This window comes from Lutzomyia longipalpis, chromosome 2 (genome assembly GCF_024334085.1).
Source record: "Lutzomyia longipalpis isolate SR_M1_2022 chromosome 2, ASM2433408v1".
NCBI lineage: Eukaryota > Metazoa > Arthropoda > Insecta > Diptera > Psychodidae > Lutzomyia > Lutzomyia longipalpis.
In genome coordinates, this window is record NC_074708.1 from 28,785,597 (window position 1) to 28,801,440 (window position 15,844).

At 34.3% G+C, this 15,844-nt stretch overlaps 4 protein-coding genes across 5 annotated transcripts in view; 2 read left to right on the forward strand and 2 right to left on the reverse strand.

The window, feature by feature from the left end:
* Positions 1-1,062, forward strand: part of LOC129789846 (transcriptional regulator ovo) — a gene marked incomplete in the record, with an annotated part of 32,145 nt that extends 31,083 nt beyond the window's left edge. The window contains 1 exon segment of the mRNA XM_055826921.1: positions 761-1,062. Coding sequence (XP_055682896.1) covers positions 761-946 — 186 coding nt within the window.
* LOC129789856 (glutamine-dependent NAD(+) synthetase) overlaps positions 1-13,476 on the reverse strand; it is a 932,624-nt gene extending 919,148 nt beyond the window's left edge. The window contains exons 1-6 of one of the 2 annotated variants that reach the window (XM_055826938.1): positions 13,303-13,476; positions 12,825-13,225; positions 11,523-11,773; positions 10,084-10,955; positions 9,603-10,002; positions 9,117-9,539 (exon numbers count right to left, since the gene is read on the reverse strand). In XM_055826938.1, the coding sequence (XP_055682913.1) occupies positions 9,315-9,539; positions 9,603-10,002; positions 10,084-10,955; positions 11,523-11,773; positions 12,825-13,225; positions 13,303-13,448 (2,295 nt within the window). In that variant the 5' untranslated portion in view covers positions 13,449-13,476 and the 3' untranslated portion in view covers positions 9,117-9,314. Of the gene's footprint in view, positions 1-8,337; positions 9,540-9,602; positions 10,003-10,083; positions 10,956-11,522; positions 11,774-12,824; positions 13,226-13,302 lie in introns of both variants that reach the window. The other variant, XM_055826937.1, reaches the window with a different exon arrangement.
* Positions 1-15,844, reverse strand: part of LOC129791241 (fatty acid synthase-like) — a 1,176,504-nt gene that overhangs the window by 919,148 nt on the left and 241,512 nt on the right. The gene's annotated exons all lie outside the window — the stretch shown is intronic.
* Positions 1-15,844, forward strand: part of LOC129789960 (pupal cuticle protein) — a 1,201,887-nt gene that overhangs the window by 881,836 nt on the left and 304,207 nt on the right. The window lies entirely within an intron of this gene.

A 15,844-nucleotide genomic window follows, 5' to 3' on the forward strand; every position in this document is an offset into this window, starting at 1 on the left:
AATTCAGCGACCAAGAAACTCTTGAAATCTTTAAATTTTGTACTGAAATTTCAAGATTTCAAGCGAATTTCAAGGGTTTCTTGGTCGCTGAATAAGGCCCATTATTTAGCAAATTTTCCGGGCTGCAAATTTATCCCAAACGATTTTTTCTACCCTAACAAGAAAAAGCATTTTCCATTCATTTTCTCCGAATCCTTAAACTTTTAACTTTTTGCCCCATCTATGGAGGAAAATATTAATTTGTATTTTCTATTGCTAAATCTTACATATTCGAAGAAAAGTTTTTTTTTATTTAGACATATTTTTTCGTTTTAATGATCTTATTTTGAAGAAAAAAATATAAGAATAAATAATAGACATAGTCCAGCCGGGTAAACTATTTCTACGGCAGTTTATATTTTTTTACACGCCGCGTAGAGAAAGAATTTTTGAAAGAAAACCGTTACAGAATATATTTAAATCATACAAATCAATTGATTATTGAATTAAAATCGAAAAGTCATTCAATTTGACTCGAAATCTTGCCCTCAATAGGCAAGAACGCTGTCTTTTGTTAAAGAGCCGCCTCTTTGAAGCTATCAAAGCTATCAATTTGCCTTTGAAGCTTCACTACGAACGCTATGGGAATGTTAATTTTAACCGTCGGGTAGTTCGCACGGAGAACGAGATATGCTAATGATTGTGAGAATTTTGGCAATTTGCAAATCTCCAACACACAATAAATGATCGTTTCTCGCTCTTTTTTCTCCCTCTCTTGTAGATGTACGTGTGCGAGGAATGTGGGCACACAACCAGTGAACCCGAAGTTCATTATCTCCACCTAAAGGATAATCACCCGTACTCACCGGCACTCCTCAAATTCTACGACAAGCGCCACTTCAAATTCACGAATTCACAATTCGCCAACAATCTTTTGGGGCAACTCCCGATGCCAGTCCACAACTAGGGCTTCACAACACCCCCTTACAATTATACAAAGAAAAAAAAAAAAGAAATCCTCTCCGCCTCTTAATCAAAAGTTGAATTAACCACCATCATTGACTAAATTTTTCCTTTTTTTTTAAATGATTTTCTTTCTCGTGAAAATCATCTTATTTTGAAGTATTTTACAGCTAAATTTGAATTTATCGTTTCAACGATCCTTTCTTAAGTTTTTTTTTTTTGAAATAAGAAAAAAAAAAGTTTAATTGAATTTTTTCTAAAACACAGAGAAGTAAAGAAAAATTGAAATTGTGAATTAAATTTTATTCGGAACTTCTTTTTGAAGTTCCGAAGAATATTTATATTAAAATAAATTAATTTAAAAAATATATTTTGATTTTTGAAATGAATTTTATTTCGCATGGAGGATGAAATTGAAAAGAGAATAAATTCAGAATAAAGTTTAAGTAAAATATTTAAACGATTTAATAATTAACCCTTTGAGGTTTTTCTAGGTCATACATTGACACAGACAAGAAACATTATATTTTTCAGAATTTTTATGAATTTAATTATTTTTCAAATTGTTCAAATTTTCCAAGAGCAGCAATAGAAGAAATATTGGATTGAAAAGATCGAATGTTTCTACGTTTTAAGTGGACGTCAAAGCATTAATTGAAATAATCTTAAACATAATTTTTTGGTATAAAATAAAAGTAAAAATTTATGGCTAAAAAACTTTCTTTTCTAATCTCGAAAGTATTCAGAAAACTTAAGAAAAGCTTTAGAAGTTATTTAAAAAATACATTCGTCAGTTTTTTTATTAATTTCTAAAGGTTCTCGGACTTTTTTTTGGTTTGTTTACTCTATCATAACGGCTTCAAAACAAATTTAAAACCTCTAAAATTAAAAATGGATGGAACAGTATAAAGCGAAAGAACGGTAAGTAAAACTTACGGGCTGTGATTCTTTCTTTGTCAGTTAAATGTGAAATTGACTGAAAATTGAGGATGGGCAAATTTTGAGGAGAGACTTACTCGCGAGCCGAATCACAGCCAACGCGCAGAAATTTTGAAGAAAGCCTTAATCGTGGCGGGCGTTGGCTGTGATTCGGCTCACGAGTAAGTCTCTCCTCAAAATTTGCCCATCCTCAATTTTCAGTCAATTTCACATTTAACTGACAAAGAAAGAATCACAGCCCGTAAGTTTTACTTACCGTTCTTTCGCTTTATTCTGTTCCATCCATGCTATATTTAATTTTTATCTTTGCAGTTTATATATATTTATCTTTGCATTTTTATATGTATATATCTATGCATTTATATATATATATATATATATTTTACTTTACTTTTACTTTTATATGTGTATATATAAAACGCCCCGCTTCGTGGGGCATTGGTCTTATGCAACTCAAGATATGACATGTAAACTTTAAAACGCGATATCTCCGGAACGGCTACATAGATTTTCTTCATTTTTGGCATGGTGATAGATACTATAGTCAACTATAACATATCAAAATATGAAGCAATTCTATAAAGCGGTGCTCGAGATATTCATCGAAAACTCATCGAAAATTTTATTTTCGATTTTAGCGCCACTTGCGGTCATTTTTCGAACTTGCAATGTTCCGAGCAGTTGTTGGGCTCATTAATATCTTTCATTTGAGCCCGGGTTGATCAAAATCGGTCAAGCCGTTCTCGAGTTATGGCCGATTTTCGATGAAAAATTGTGGCGGCCATATTGACTAAACGGCTTGACCGATTTTCGAAAATGAGGTATCGTTGGAAAGCTCTTGATGGCCCCTACAACATATCAAAATTTCAGATTTTTAGCTATTACAGGGGCTGAGATATAGCGAAAACAAAATTTAGGGGTTATTCAAAATGGCGGACGCGGGGGTGGGGGGTTGGATTTGACTTCATAATTGGATGTCTTCCACCCAATATATGAACTTTGCCGTTTACCGCAAGTCTCTATCTATCACCGTTCTCTTGTAGTTTAGCAAAAGGTTCCGGACGGCCGGCCGGCCGGACGGAAAGATTTTTGGCGCATACGTTTTTTGGAATGTAGGGACCCTAATTCGTGCTCATCCCGAGTTTGAGCCCGATCTGACGACTTTGCATTTTTGAGTGTACACAGAAGCTGTGCTTCTTTGAAGAAAGAATCACAGCTAAAAAATGAGACACTTCATGATTTTTAAAAGAAAATTCATAAAGATTTCAATACAAAAAAAAATCAGAAATTTTAATTTAAAAAAAATTTCCTCCATGTGAATAATTTTTTTAAAACTTCTCTGTCCCTTCATTTCTTTCCCATCACATCCACATTTTAAAAAATCAAATAAAAACCACACACAATACTGCTAAAGTCTGATTAACTAATTTTTAAATAAAAAAAAAACCAATAATTTTCCACAAAAGTTCTTTTTTAGGGGAAACATTAAAAGGGGATATATTTTTAAAAGTAATTAAATAAAATGCAAAAGCAAATAAAAAAAAAGAAAAATAAAAGATGAATAGACTGTCGGTGCTGTTGGCAATGGGAAAATAAGTTTCATTTATTTATTTTTCTTAAAGGAATAAAAAGAAACTTTTAAAATAATCTTATCACCGGGAAAGCCACACTGGTCATGATTACTAGCAAAGTGATCATCTCCAATGTGACAGAGTAAGATTATTTTGATGTCCATTGCCACAGCCAAATGCAATATTATATTTTTAAAATAAAATAAAATAAAAAGAATTACTTTAAGGGGAATTTTAAAAAGTAAAATAAAGAAAAATGTGACTACAAAGAAACGAATTAAAAGATCTTTTCTCACCTTTTTTTTCTCTTTTTTGAAAATGATCTTTGCCAGTTTTGTGCTCTCGTCGGTAATTTCTTCAGGAGACTCTATGTTGCTCTATTATAATTAGTGGAAAGTAGTGGTCGAAATTTTCTTATTTGCGGGAGTTAAGATGAAGAAAAACAAGTTTAAAAAAAAGCTGCAAAAGAAGAGAAAAGAAGAGTTTAGATGAAAAGGAAGCACCAATTTTATTTTTAAATTTTCAAAGGAAATTCCTTCATTTCTCTTTCTTTTGAAATGACTGCAAAAGCCGATGGGTGGATTTGTTACATTAAAAACAAAATATTAAGGGGCGCGTGTGTTGGAGGGAAGAATTGCGTGGAAGAAGGAGGAAAATGTGGCTTTTCCAGGAGAAAAAAAAGAGAAAATCCAAATCCACCATCAGCTGTGAAACTAAAACAAAGTATCGGGTTTGTTGTGCAATTTTGGTGATGGAAAATGGGTTAAATATTAATTTTATATACAATTATATTTGATATATTTTATCAATTATATTACGATTAAAAAGAAGACGAAAAAACATGAGATGAGCAAACTCTTTAAATTTAAGATTAATTAGCTTTAAGGAGAATTTAAAAGAAAAAAAGAGATACGAAACAAAAATTCAAGCATTTCTCTATTCAGCGAAGCAAAAATCTAATAAAATTTTAAAAAATTGCCTGCAGAATCTTTTTAAAAAAAAATATGCTTTAAAATAAAATTATTTCTGAGAAGGAAAAATAGAATTTTTAAATGTAGAAAATCATTGAAAAATAAATATTTTTGGAAAAAAAATTATAACGCAAGTATAGAGAAAACTCAAAGTGAATAGGAATGGAAAACATCATGCTTTTATGTACCTTTATCTAGCTTTTAGGTGATGACGAACATTGTTGTAATTTGTATTAAATAATTCTTTATGAAAAAAAAAGAAAGATTCTTTCTCTGAAGAAAAAACAAAACGTGTTAGCTAATATAAAATATAAAAAATATAAATAGAGACGAGAAATTATTTAAAAAGAAATTTTAAATAAAAAGAAAAATCATTTCATCAGCAACACATTTCTAAATCATTTCTTTTCGCAAAATGAAAGAAAAAAAACTCCATAAAATAGCACAAAAAAAAATCATCAAATTTATCAAAACTATTATTAAAACATATTTATTGTTATTTTTGTATCTTATTTATGTTTTCTTTTATAAAATGGAGAAAAAATCGCAGAACAGAATGGAAAAATAAATTCACTGAAAACCAGTAAAACAAACATCTTTTTTTTTTTAATTTTTTGGGATTTTTCCTTCGATAGAGCTAATTTATTAATTTTCAAAAATACAATAAATTCTACAAAAGTTCCTTCTTCATTTTTGTTGTTGTTGTAAAAGTTTTTCTCAGTTGCGATATATATTGTTTGATAAGGCAAGAAATTCTATGTTGGTTATTATTTCCTCAAATCTCTTGAATTTTTCTCTCTACAGACGATTTTAGGGGAGTACTGGGTTGATAAAGTTAGTCAATGGTTTACGAAAAGCTCAAGAAATGAGCTTTTTCTAAACTCTTGATTGACTTTTATTGGCCCTGGTATCCCCTGTAGTCATTTTGTTCAATATCAGATTTTAATTGAATCGAAACATTTCAGTTCCTTCCAGTTTCATCTATTATATCCGTAGAGATCTATTTTCTATATTTTATTTGTTATTTACCTACTTTCAATAGCATTTACCTTCATTCTACTGATTAATATTCCTCGTGCTTTGAAAATTTTCTACTTTGCAATATGATTATGTTTCGATCTACATCATACAGTGAGGAGGAAAATTATTTTGGGCAGCCTGATGAATTGAGCTTTCGGAATAATTGACTGATTTTAAAGATATTTTGCACTAATGCTCCTCTATTTTGACGAAACATCGGCATTGTTAATTCAATAACTAATAAAATCTTATTTTTTCTTTAATTCTCAATGAATAAGACGAAGAATAATGAAAATTTTAGGCCCAAACTTTAATACTCTACCTAATGGGGCTTTCGTGCAAGGACTTGAATAGAAATCAGTGAAAATCGGTTACAATAAAATTTTATTCAAAAATTTTAGCTCGTTCTGGTTTAAGGATTTTAATCATTCGAAGAGCTTTTTAAAGTTTTCTACAGTTTAATGATTTTTTTCCGCGGAAGCATAGTAGCCTAAAATCTAAGCTTTCGACTATTCTTCAGGTCGTTGTTTGACTTAAGTCCTTAAATTTTAATAATTTCTGTTGTCTTCTGCTCAAAAATTTATTCTGATCATTTTTTTGTGATTACTAATTTAATTTAATAAAATATTATAACAGGTAAAAAATCAGAAATATATTTTTTTAATCAATTTTTATTAATAAGTCAAGGTTTGATAAACTCTTAAGAGATATTATTCTTTCAAAAATAATTATGTTTTACGGGAAAACGACTTATAGGATGCTACAAAAAATGATTAAATTAAAAAACCAGAGATGTCGAGTCCATGAGTAAAATTTTGCTTATTCAAGCTCACACCAAGTTTGAGCTCGATCTGAGAGCTTTTAAATTTAGTAGGCGTTGGTAGCTTCATTTTAATTTAATTGAACAATGCAGGTGATACAGACTAATAAAATGAAGAAAACTTTGCTGTCTACCTCAATTAGAAATGCATTTTCCTCCATTCTTCACTCTCTTTTTAATCCTTAACTCTAAAACTTTATTTTAAAGGGTTTATGAACCGTTCCCTCCTCAATCAGATGCCCAAAAACTTTCTTCTCTCCACTGTTTTTCATCTAAATTCCTTCAATATATTCTTCAAATCCTAATTTTATTGTTGAATGATTCATTTTATGATACTAAATTTACTTTCCCAACAAATCTATTTTATAAATTGTTCATTTTTTTCTAATATGTATATAGTGTTTCTCTTTCTTCTCTTAATATTCAGTGGAGTGATTTCTTATTTATTCTACAATTTGTTTTTAATTAACTTTTCCTCGTTTAATGATTTAATTATTTTAATTTATTTTTTCATAAGATTCTAGGAAGAAAAAATTTGCAAACTGGCTGAAAGACAAAATTGTTTTAATTCCTATAATTTACTGGCTTTATGAGATCTCTGTTTAAGATTCATCTCTTTTTGTTGCTATTTTGTGTGTGTGTTAAGTCACCTCCCAAATTGTTGCAATAATTATTTTTATTTCTATTTAATTTATTCATAAGGGCGCGAATAAAGATCACGCTATAAAGCTTTGAATGGTCTCAACTACACTATAAATATCATGATAAATGGAAGAAAGAAGTCTCGTGTTAAGGAACATGCTTTTAAGAGCATCTAATTCGGAGTTCTAAGTGACTGAAAAAAATTAACTCTTCTACACCTCAATTTCTTTTTATTCCGCCGTAAATCACACACAAGGCGATACGTGGCGTGGAGATTTATTTGGGCAGCACAGAAACCCATTTAGCGGAGATAATCTCTCGCGAGTCAATTTCGTGGAATTTGAATCATTTGCGGAGCGAAATTTGAGACATTTTTTCTGTGCTTTGGTTGCTTTTTTGTGTGGAATCATCTCTTTTAAAAAAAATTGTCAATCAATAATTATTAAGAACATCTTCACGATGTTCACCGTTAAGCCACCAAACTCACGGGGAGTGCTAAATGATCACAGCTTCAAATTTATTTAAACTTCTCCCCATTGAAAAAAAATTTATGTCGATCACTTTGAGGTGGAGGCATTGACTTCTTATCATTTCTCCTTCTTCTCAATTCTCTTTTCACCTTAAGAAGTAAATAAAATTCCCCATAGTGCCCCATTTATGTGCTCTTTCAGAGAATTTCTGTACAATTACTTTACTAAAAAAAATTACGAAGAATTTTAACAATATTCTGAAGAACTTTGTGGGCCTGGGGTGCAGTGGATAGAGCGCTTGAGTGCGCATCCAAAGGTCGCCGGTTCGAATACAGAACCCGGCAACGCGCCCCATTCGCCAACGTGCAATTAGATCACGTTGACCGGTTGGATCAGGAGATTGATACACTCCTATCTGTAAAATGGCCCACACGTGGTAGTATCTAGCAAGGCCGCCCACTACTTCTCCGCAAGGAGAACAACAACATCATATAGGGCGGCCGGCCCTGTTCCTATATGGGATGTAGCGCCAAAATATTTATTTATCTGAAGAACTTTCGTCTCTTTGACTCTTCTACTCAATTAAACTCTATTTAACCCCTAAAAGGCCTTTTTATAACTCATCTATAGGCTTTTCTACTTTTCACAAAACTTACTCTTTCTCTTCACAAAAGTGATTCACATCACGATAAAATTCATGAAAATTAATGCCAAAAATACCACAAATTCATCAAAAAGTGTCATTTGCAATTTAAATATTGACTAGGCATGACATTTTACGATGCTCCATTGCATTTGAAATAATTCTCGCGCGCATCGCTTGTGAGACAGTGCGGTGAGTTTTTGATAAATATATGACTTCATTGCTCATTTAAATTTTGCCAACCCTTTCGCGTTTATTTATGTGGTAAGTAGATAATATCATGCTTAATTAAATATGTTTCACGAAGAGTGCAGAATACGCTTCGAAGAGTTTTTATGCAATTTCTACAGATTTTTAGAAATTATTGCTTCACTTTCAAATTATATCTTTTCGTGAAAATTGTTTTTTTTCTACCAGGATTTTATAATTTGAGATTTTTCGGGAGTCTGGATTTTTTAAGAGCATTCAAATAGACGAAGAAATTATTTTTCAGAGATAAGATAGTATTACATGGATAAAATTTGCACAAATGCTTCATATGCTTATGCTTCAGGAAATTTTTTTAAAAAATGTTTTTAGATGTTACTTTGAATTTTAGGCCAAAATATGCTGTTCTAAAATTTTTCTTTAGGTACCTGTGTATTTCAACATTTATCAAAAATGCTCTGCAAGCATATGCTTCATGAGTGCTTGAGACATAATATAAAAAAAAAACAAGTCTTTGTATATTTTATGCTACTGAAATAAACTTTTAAAAGTGTTTTAGCATTTGCCATAAATGATCTGCAAGCATATGCTTCATGAATATTTAAGACATTAATAACAAAATAGTTTTCAACTATTCATTATGTTTTATACTGTTCTAAAATTTTCCTTTATATACCTGTGTGTTCTCATTTGTCCTAATTGCTCTGTAAGCATATGCTTCATAAATATTTGAGACACAATATTCAAATGATTTTTCGATGACTTTCAACTCTAATTTATATACTTTACGTTCCTCTACAAAATCGTTTAAATGTGTTTTATCATTAGTTATAAACACTCTGCATACATATGCTTCATGAACATATGCTTACATAGCATAATACAACCTACGCATATTTTTTCAGTAATAAAATAAAGAAAATAATTAATTTATTGAAATATGTTTCATCAACATACCGCAAATTCCATCCTAAAGTAAAACAATCTCTCTCCTCTTTAAAATTCCGTCCTCCCAAAGAACCACGGACTCCCCGAAAAATCCCATTCCTGCCCATCCGAAAAAGGAACATAATTAAGGTTGAAAATATGTTACACTGGTATGCCGCTTCGGTCCCTTATTTTACCCATCACATTCACATTTAATTTCGTATGACTGGATCTGTGTTTATTGTCGAGGGAAGTTGATGAATCATGCTTTGAATCACGATGGGAAGATTTGCGACTGATACTCTGCTTTGTCTGTCCTGAATCACAAATTTGATCGACTGAAGGTTGATTTTGATTTGGTGCACCCTGTGCTACGATCCTTTCGAGCTGGGAAGCAATGGAAAAGATGCTTCAAGTGAGAAATAAAGAAGAAAAGCTTTGAGGGCTCACCTCATCGTCAATCGCTTTGAATTGCCAACTCCAGTTGGCTCGATAGAGGAAGGGTCTGTGATCGAAGCGATTGTCATCCGGGCTATAGGATTCAGCATGATAGGCCGGGGTTAGAACGGTCATTTTGTGGCGATTGATGGCGTAGCAGCGGAAGAAGTGCTTAACTTTGTCCGCCACTTCGCCTGGAGTGCAGGCATTGCCCCAAGTTGCCACGAGTTTGCAAAACATGCTGAAGGGTCCACAATAGGCCTGCTTCCGTAGCCTTCCGTACTCACTCAGCTCAGCATACGTCATCCCCATGTCCTGCTCATCCGTCTGCACCAGCTGCCCACTAGCTAGAGGCTCCAACTCCGCCGTCGGAGGAGCCATAACAATCTCATCAATCACAGGAAGGTTGAATCTACATTTTATTTATTAAATAAATTGGGACAATTATTTTGACTTGCCCTGTGTGGAAATTACTTTATTTGATTTTCCTTACTGTTGCCGCACATAGTGGAGGAATTTTCTCAAATCCGCCTTGGAAATCCCCCCAATTGGATTAATATCAGCACTAGAGCAATCATATTTGGTCATGTACCCCCGGAGGGCTTCATCGACATTCGCAGTGCCGAGAACAAGAAGCCCCCCTGGGCGATTTCTCACCCACAGCATTAGCTGAGCAAATAGATACGCCAAGACCATCCGGATGCGTGCCTGAATGTTCTGTAGAGCCAAATTTTGCCTCGGACATCCGCCGTGGGAGCGAAATTTGGGCGTGAGCCCCGTGACGAAGGTGAAAATCCCAATGAGAGCACTCACAGCCCCGTCAATATTTATCTCCAGATGATAGCAACCCAGCTGATCGGCCAGCAAGGCAGCCCGTTGCTTTGTCTCCTCGCTGGAATTCTCACTACCCATGTAGCAGGTGACAAGGAGACGATTGCACAGGGCATGAGCATTGTCTGGTGTATAGTCTGCATCTCCGAGGATCTTCCGCACATCGTGCAACACCTGAATGTCTCCCGTTTCAATGGCATTCACCACGAGGCGACACATGGAGTGAACAATCGCTGCTGTGCTGCTAGAATCAACACCACCACTCAGTGGAAGGAAGAACCCACCCTGCCCTGAACGTCGGAGGTAGTCCCAGAGCCAGCAAGCCGGACCCAGGGCTATTTCCTCCTCAGGCGTGTGGTACTTCCACTGCAGGGGCACACTAGCTGGGATACTCAAGCAATTCTGTCCGGACATCTCAAAATCCACATTTACCCGGAGGTACGTTGGAGCTGAAGCCGCTAGGATGCTCCTCGATCGTAGGGCCATCCTATAGCTCCTAATATCCTCCAAATCAATCGTTGCTATTGTTAATTCCTGCAATTGCAGCAACCACAGTGGTGGTCGTAAAATTTCCCCGTTTTCAAACAGAAAAATTTCCCGCAATTTATTTCCTTCATTTCCCTCTAATTTTCCTCTAAAAGAAAACCAATAAATTGGACTTTCCAACTGCAGTGTTCTGTATTTTCAAATTGCTTGATGCAATTGGGGAAAATAACTTTTGATTCTCACAGTAGTGCCCCAAATAAAATGGGTGTGTGTGTGATTGATATGCCCCAATCCTAATTTCTCATGTATGTCGCAGAAGGAATTAAATTTCAATTCGTGCAATGTAGGTGAGTATAATCTCTTATAACGAAATTCCTCCCCATGAGGTAAAGGGAGCACATTGCCCGATGTCTAAGGAAGATAAACGCTTTGTCAATAATGAAAAAGGTTCAATTTCCAACATCAAATAAATAATTGAATTCCCAACAACATTGAAGAAGCAGAATGGAGGCAATAAAACACAACCCCACCCGCCCTGATTGAATGTAGGGCTCGTAAGACTGATGCTAAGGAAAAACAAGGTGGACAAAATTGTGAGTATGGGAAATCACTTACAACGTCCTGCAGGGAAAATTGCTTTCCTCTCGCAATTATTTCACCGTTGAGCGCTACTGCGGAGCATCCATTGAAATAAACACGCTGCCCATCACACCCCCTCAGGTTGCTAAACAAGTACGCCCCACCGGCTTTGTACGTTGCATTCCTTATTAAATCTGCTGTTATGTAGGCCTTACGCAGTTGCATATAGCTCCCAGAACTGTTAATGATAATCTCCACACCGGACAGGGACATGTCGATATGGGTACCTGTGTGCAGTATAAATGAGCCCCAAGAGGATTAGACAATGCACCTGGCACTTTCGGGTGTACTAAGATGCTCAATTTTTACAAAGCGGCGGCAGTTTAAGAAGAACTATAAACTGTATTCTAATCAATCTTTCAACAAGACTCAACTCTTTTAACCCTTTTTGTTTTTTTTTTAAATTTTAATTGTAGTTTGACATTTTGTTTTCTAACGTTTGACATTTATTTTCTAGCATTTAACGTTTATTCAATCATTTAACTTTTCTTTTAATGCTTGACATTTGTTTTCTAATGTTTGACGTTAATATTAATGCTTGATATATCTATTAACTAGCAAGTATTAACTTTTCTAACGTATGACATTTCTGTAACTTTTGACATTTCTAACTGTTACCTAACTGTATGAATTTTTAAAACTTATTTTTGGTCAGTAATAATTTTTTGAGAATTAAAGGAAGAAAAATCTGATCTGTTTAAATTTTTAGGTTTGTTAAACACTCATGCACCCTCTCTGGTTACGTCACTGTAAGGCGGAGCCTTTATGCAAAGATAATTTGAACAGAGTAAAGAAAGAACCTTGAATTATGCCCAAAACACTCAAAGAATCTTCATTCTAATCAATTTACAAAGAAATCATAAAATGCAGAAAAAAACAAATATATGAGCTTAAAAAGAGAAAATTTCAGAAAAGCGTTTTCATCAGTCAATGCGCCTCATCTACTACGCTTCGTGGTAAGGCCTAAGTGCAAAGTTCTTTTAAATAATCATCTAAATCATGTTGCTTTATGAAAAATATAATTTTGAAGTAAAAATTTCATTAGGAAACCTACTATTTGACTTTTTAAATTGATTTTCGTGAATAAATAAAAAAATTTAAAGTAGTTAGGGGCTATCGTGATGCATATAACGGAGGTCATATTTCTTTAGAAAAAAGAGGCAGTTTAATTTTAAAATCATTCAAATAAATGAAACCGCCGCAGAAAAATCCTTCAGCTTAGGACACCACATTATTCAATTATTGTGGAATTGAAGGAAAATAATGAAATATACTCACTCTTGGGATTCCAAAGTTCCTCACATATTTCATAGCCAATACATGTGTCCCTTGTGGCTATAACTGCATCCCCAATGGGGACTGTTTGCTGCCCCGTAACTGCCGAAATCATCCGGGGCAGGTAGAAATCTTCCGTCATACACACCTTCTTCCACATTGAGAACCACCTTGTCTCACGATAGCAGCCATCGTCGCAATTTTGCATTTTAGGTCTAATTAGGAGGATTTTGCGATTGAAAAAGACAACGCGGCAATTGTACGAGACATTCCTGTGCTGTACCGGCATCCCAACGTCTATTAGGATATTTTGGCAGAACGTTGACTGCAGGAGTTCCAGAAGAACTTCCCATGAATGCAGGAAGGTGTCAGGTTCTAGGAAATGATCTTCGCAGCTGTAGCCACTGTGAGGGGAAAATTATCTCGTATCCTCTGGCCAGATAATGGAATTTTGACAAACATTAACGATTGGATTTCTTACCAAATTTCAAGCTCAGGCCCTGTTCGATATGTCGCACCCATTTCCTTGGCCTCGACAATCGATTGGAGAATCCTTGAGAGATTCCCTTCGAAGTCTAAAGCCCATTGATTGAGCGTTGCAACAGCTACCGTCACTTTTCGTCCCATCTTGTTCTTCTCAAAAAATATTCACAAGTTACTGAAGAAAAAAAAATGAAAGAAAGCCAAAAAGTTCCCACTTTATTGTTATATCCTCTTTAAATGCATTTAAGGGAAATAATTTAAGGCACCAACACAAAATGGACGCTGAGATTGAACTTTATTGAATAAATAAGACATTTCATTGCCATGGATGCAAAATGTGGCGATATGTTGAGCAATTCATCAATGGAAAAATTTCCCAGGTAAAATATTTTTTGCATTTTCAACGTAAACAACATTGCATTGGACAAGAAATGCTTTACATATGGCATAAATTCTCCCACATATACGGTGAGAGGGAGAGAAGGTTCCCGGGGTGGTAGAAGGGCGGATGATAAACAAAGTTAAGGCATATTTAGTGGCCCATATTGTGTCACAACCCCCAAGCAAAACAAATTATTGCCACAGAGGCTATATAAACGGAATTTCCACTGTGAGACATTATCATGGTTGAAAGAAAAATTTACAGACACTCACTGCATCCATAATTCACTCCATGCCATGATCATTATCACACCCCCACAAGGGAAGCTCTTCCTTCTCCCTCTGCGAGGGGAAAAAATGTCCATGAAATAAACACATAAATCCACTTGAAATGGTTGATTCCACACGATATCAATAAAACTACCAGCCATTTATTCCAAAAAAAAAATACCTTCAAATAATTTACACATATTCCAGGAAATTTCTTTTCTCTCCCCTTTTTCCCGCTGCTAAAAATAATTCCACCCTCAATGGTGAAAAGAAAATTGAAAAGAAGATTCCATCATTCTCCCTTCTGCACGAAAAGAAAAGTTCCTTTTGGGTGAACTTTTCCGCACATACATATATGGATTCTTTCTTTTTTATTGCCTATCTATTGACTAACGTGATTCATTGGATATTATTCTTTTCTCGTGCTCGATTAATGTTTTCTTTGAACTCCCTGTAACCACCCTGGCAATAAAACATGCGAGGAGACAGGAGAAATTAGGAAAATGACATGAGAAGCAAAAAAGAAAATTCACCCAAAGAGTTTTCTATCTGCTCAATAAAACTCAAGAGATAATAATAGAATTTTTTTTTTCGCAAAAGTCAATGAGAAAATTGGAAAGATGAGCGTACATATAACCTTTTAATTAAACGGATAAAACTAAAATAATCATTTAATGGGTGAAAGCAAATGTTTAGCTTTTGAAACAAATATAGAATTTTTACTAGCATCTGCGGTAATCTAAACCAAAAATATTTTCATGTGAAATAAACATTAATTCCATCGAAGAATATATTTAAAATTAAATTTTGCACAAAAGAAAATGCAGCAATTTTTTTAATTGCCTTGTAGAACTAATATAGAAACCAACTAAAAAGCTTTGAAAAAAAGTTAAATGATTCAGGAATATTAATGCATTTGCGGAAAATTGTAATCAACACTCTTCATCAGAAAAACCATTTAGGTTTTTTTTTGGCAAAATTACAAATTTCAATTTAAATTTCAGCAGGAAGCTCATTGCTTATCTTCAATCTCAAACACCTTCTATGCCGCAGTGGCATACAGGGTGTTCTTTAGTAATCACATTACGTGTTATGCTTATGTAGGTATAACAAAGATTAATTCTTAAAGCTTAAAAAAGCTTCAAAGCTACATATAATACATAAAAGGAAATAAATTCCCAAATAAATGAAAAATTCTCTTTTAAAATTCCTAAATTAGTTGGTGTTCCACTTCGTGGCCAACACCAAGTATTGTAATCGTCGGAAAAACCGGCCACCTCAGATCGGGTTCAAACTTGGTATGAGCACGTTTTAGACATCCCACATTACGAAAATGGTGGTGGAAAATTTTTGATCCGGCCGGCCTGCCGGCCGGCCTTCCGGTGGTCCAAACTTTGCCTTATAGCTCGAGAATGGTAACAGATAGAGACTTCAGGTTTGAAGTTTTCTATAGAAATATGGGTGTAAAATTTCATTTTTTCGCATTTTAAAAATCCAAGATGGCCGCCGTCCGCCATTTTGAAATACTATCAATCACTTCCCTTATAGCTAGAGGTCTGAAATTTTAGTATGTTGTAGAGCTCAGAGAGACGTTTTCATCAACAATTCATACTTGACAATCGGTCAAGCGGTTTAGCAAATATGGCGGCCTTAAGCAAAAAGTGTTTTTTCGATACAACTCGAGAACGGCTTGACCGATTTTGATCATCTTGGTATCAAATGAAAGGTTTCAAGAAGCCCTACAACTGTATAGAACATTCCAAGTTCCAAAAACATCCGCAAGAGGCGCTAAAATCAAAAACAAAAATTGCCTAACTTTAAGGGGCAATATCTCCCAACATCTGTTATAGATTTCCTTTAAATTTTGATATGTTGTAGCCTGACTCAAT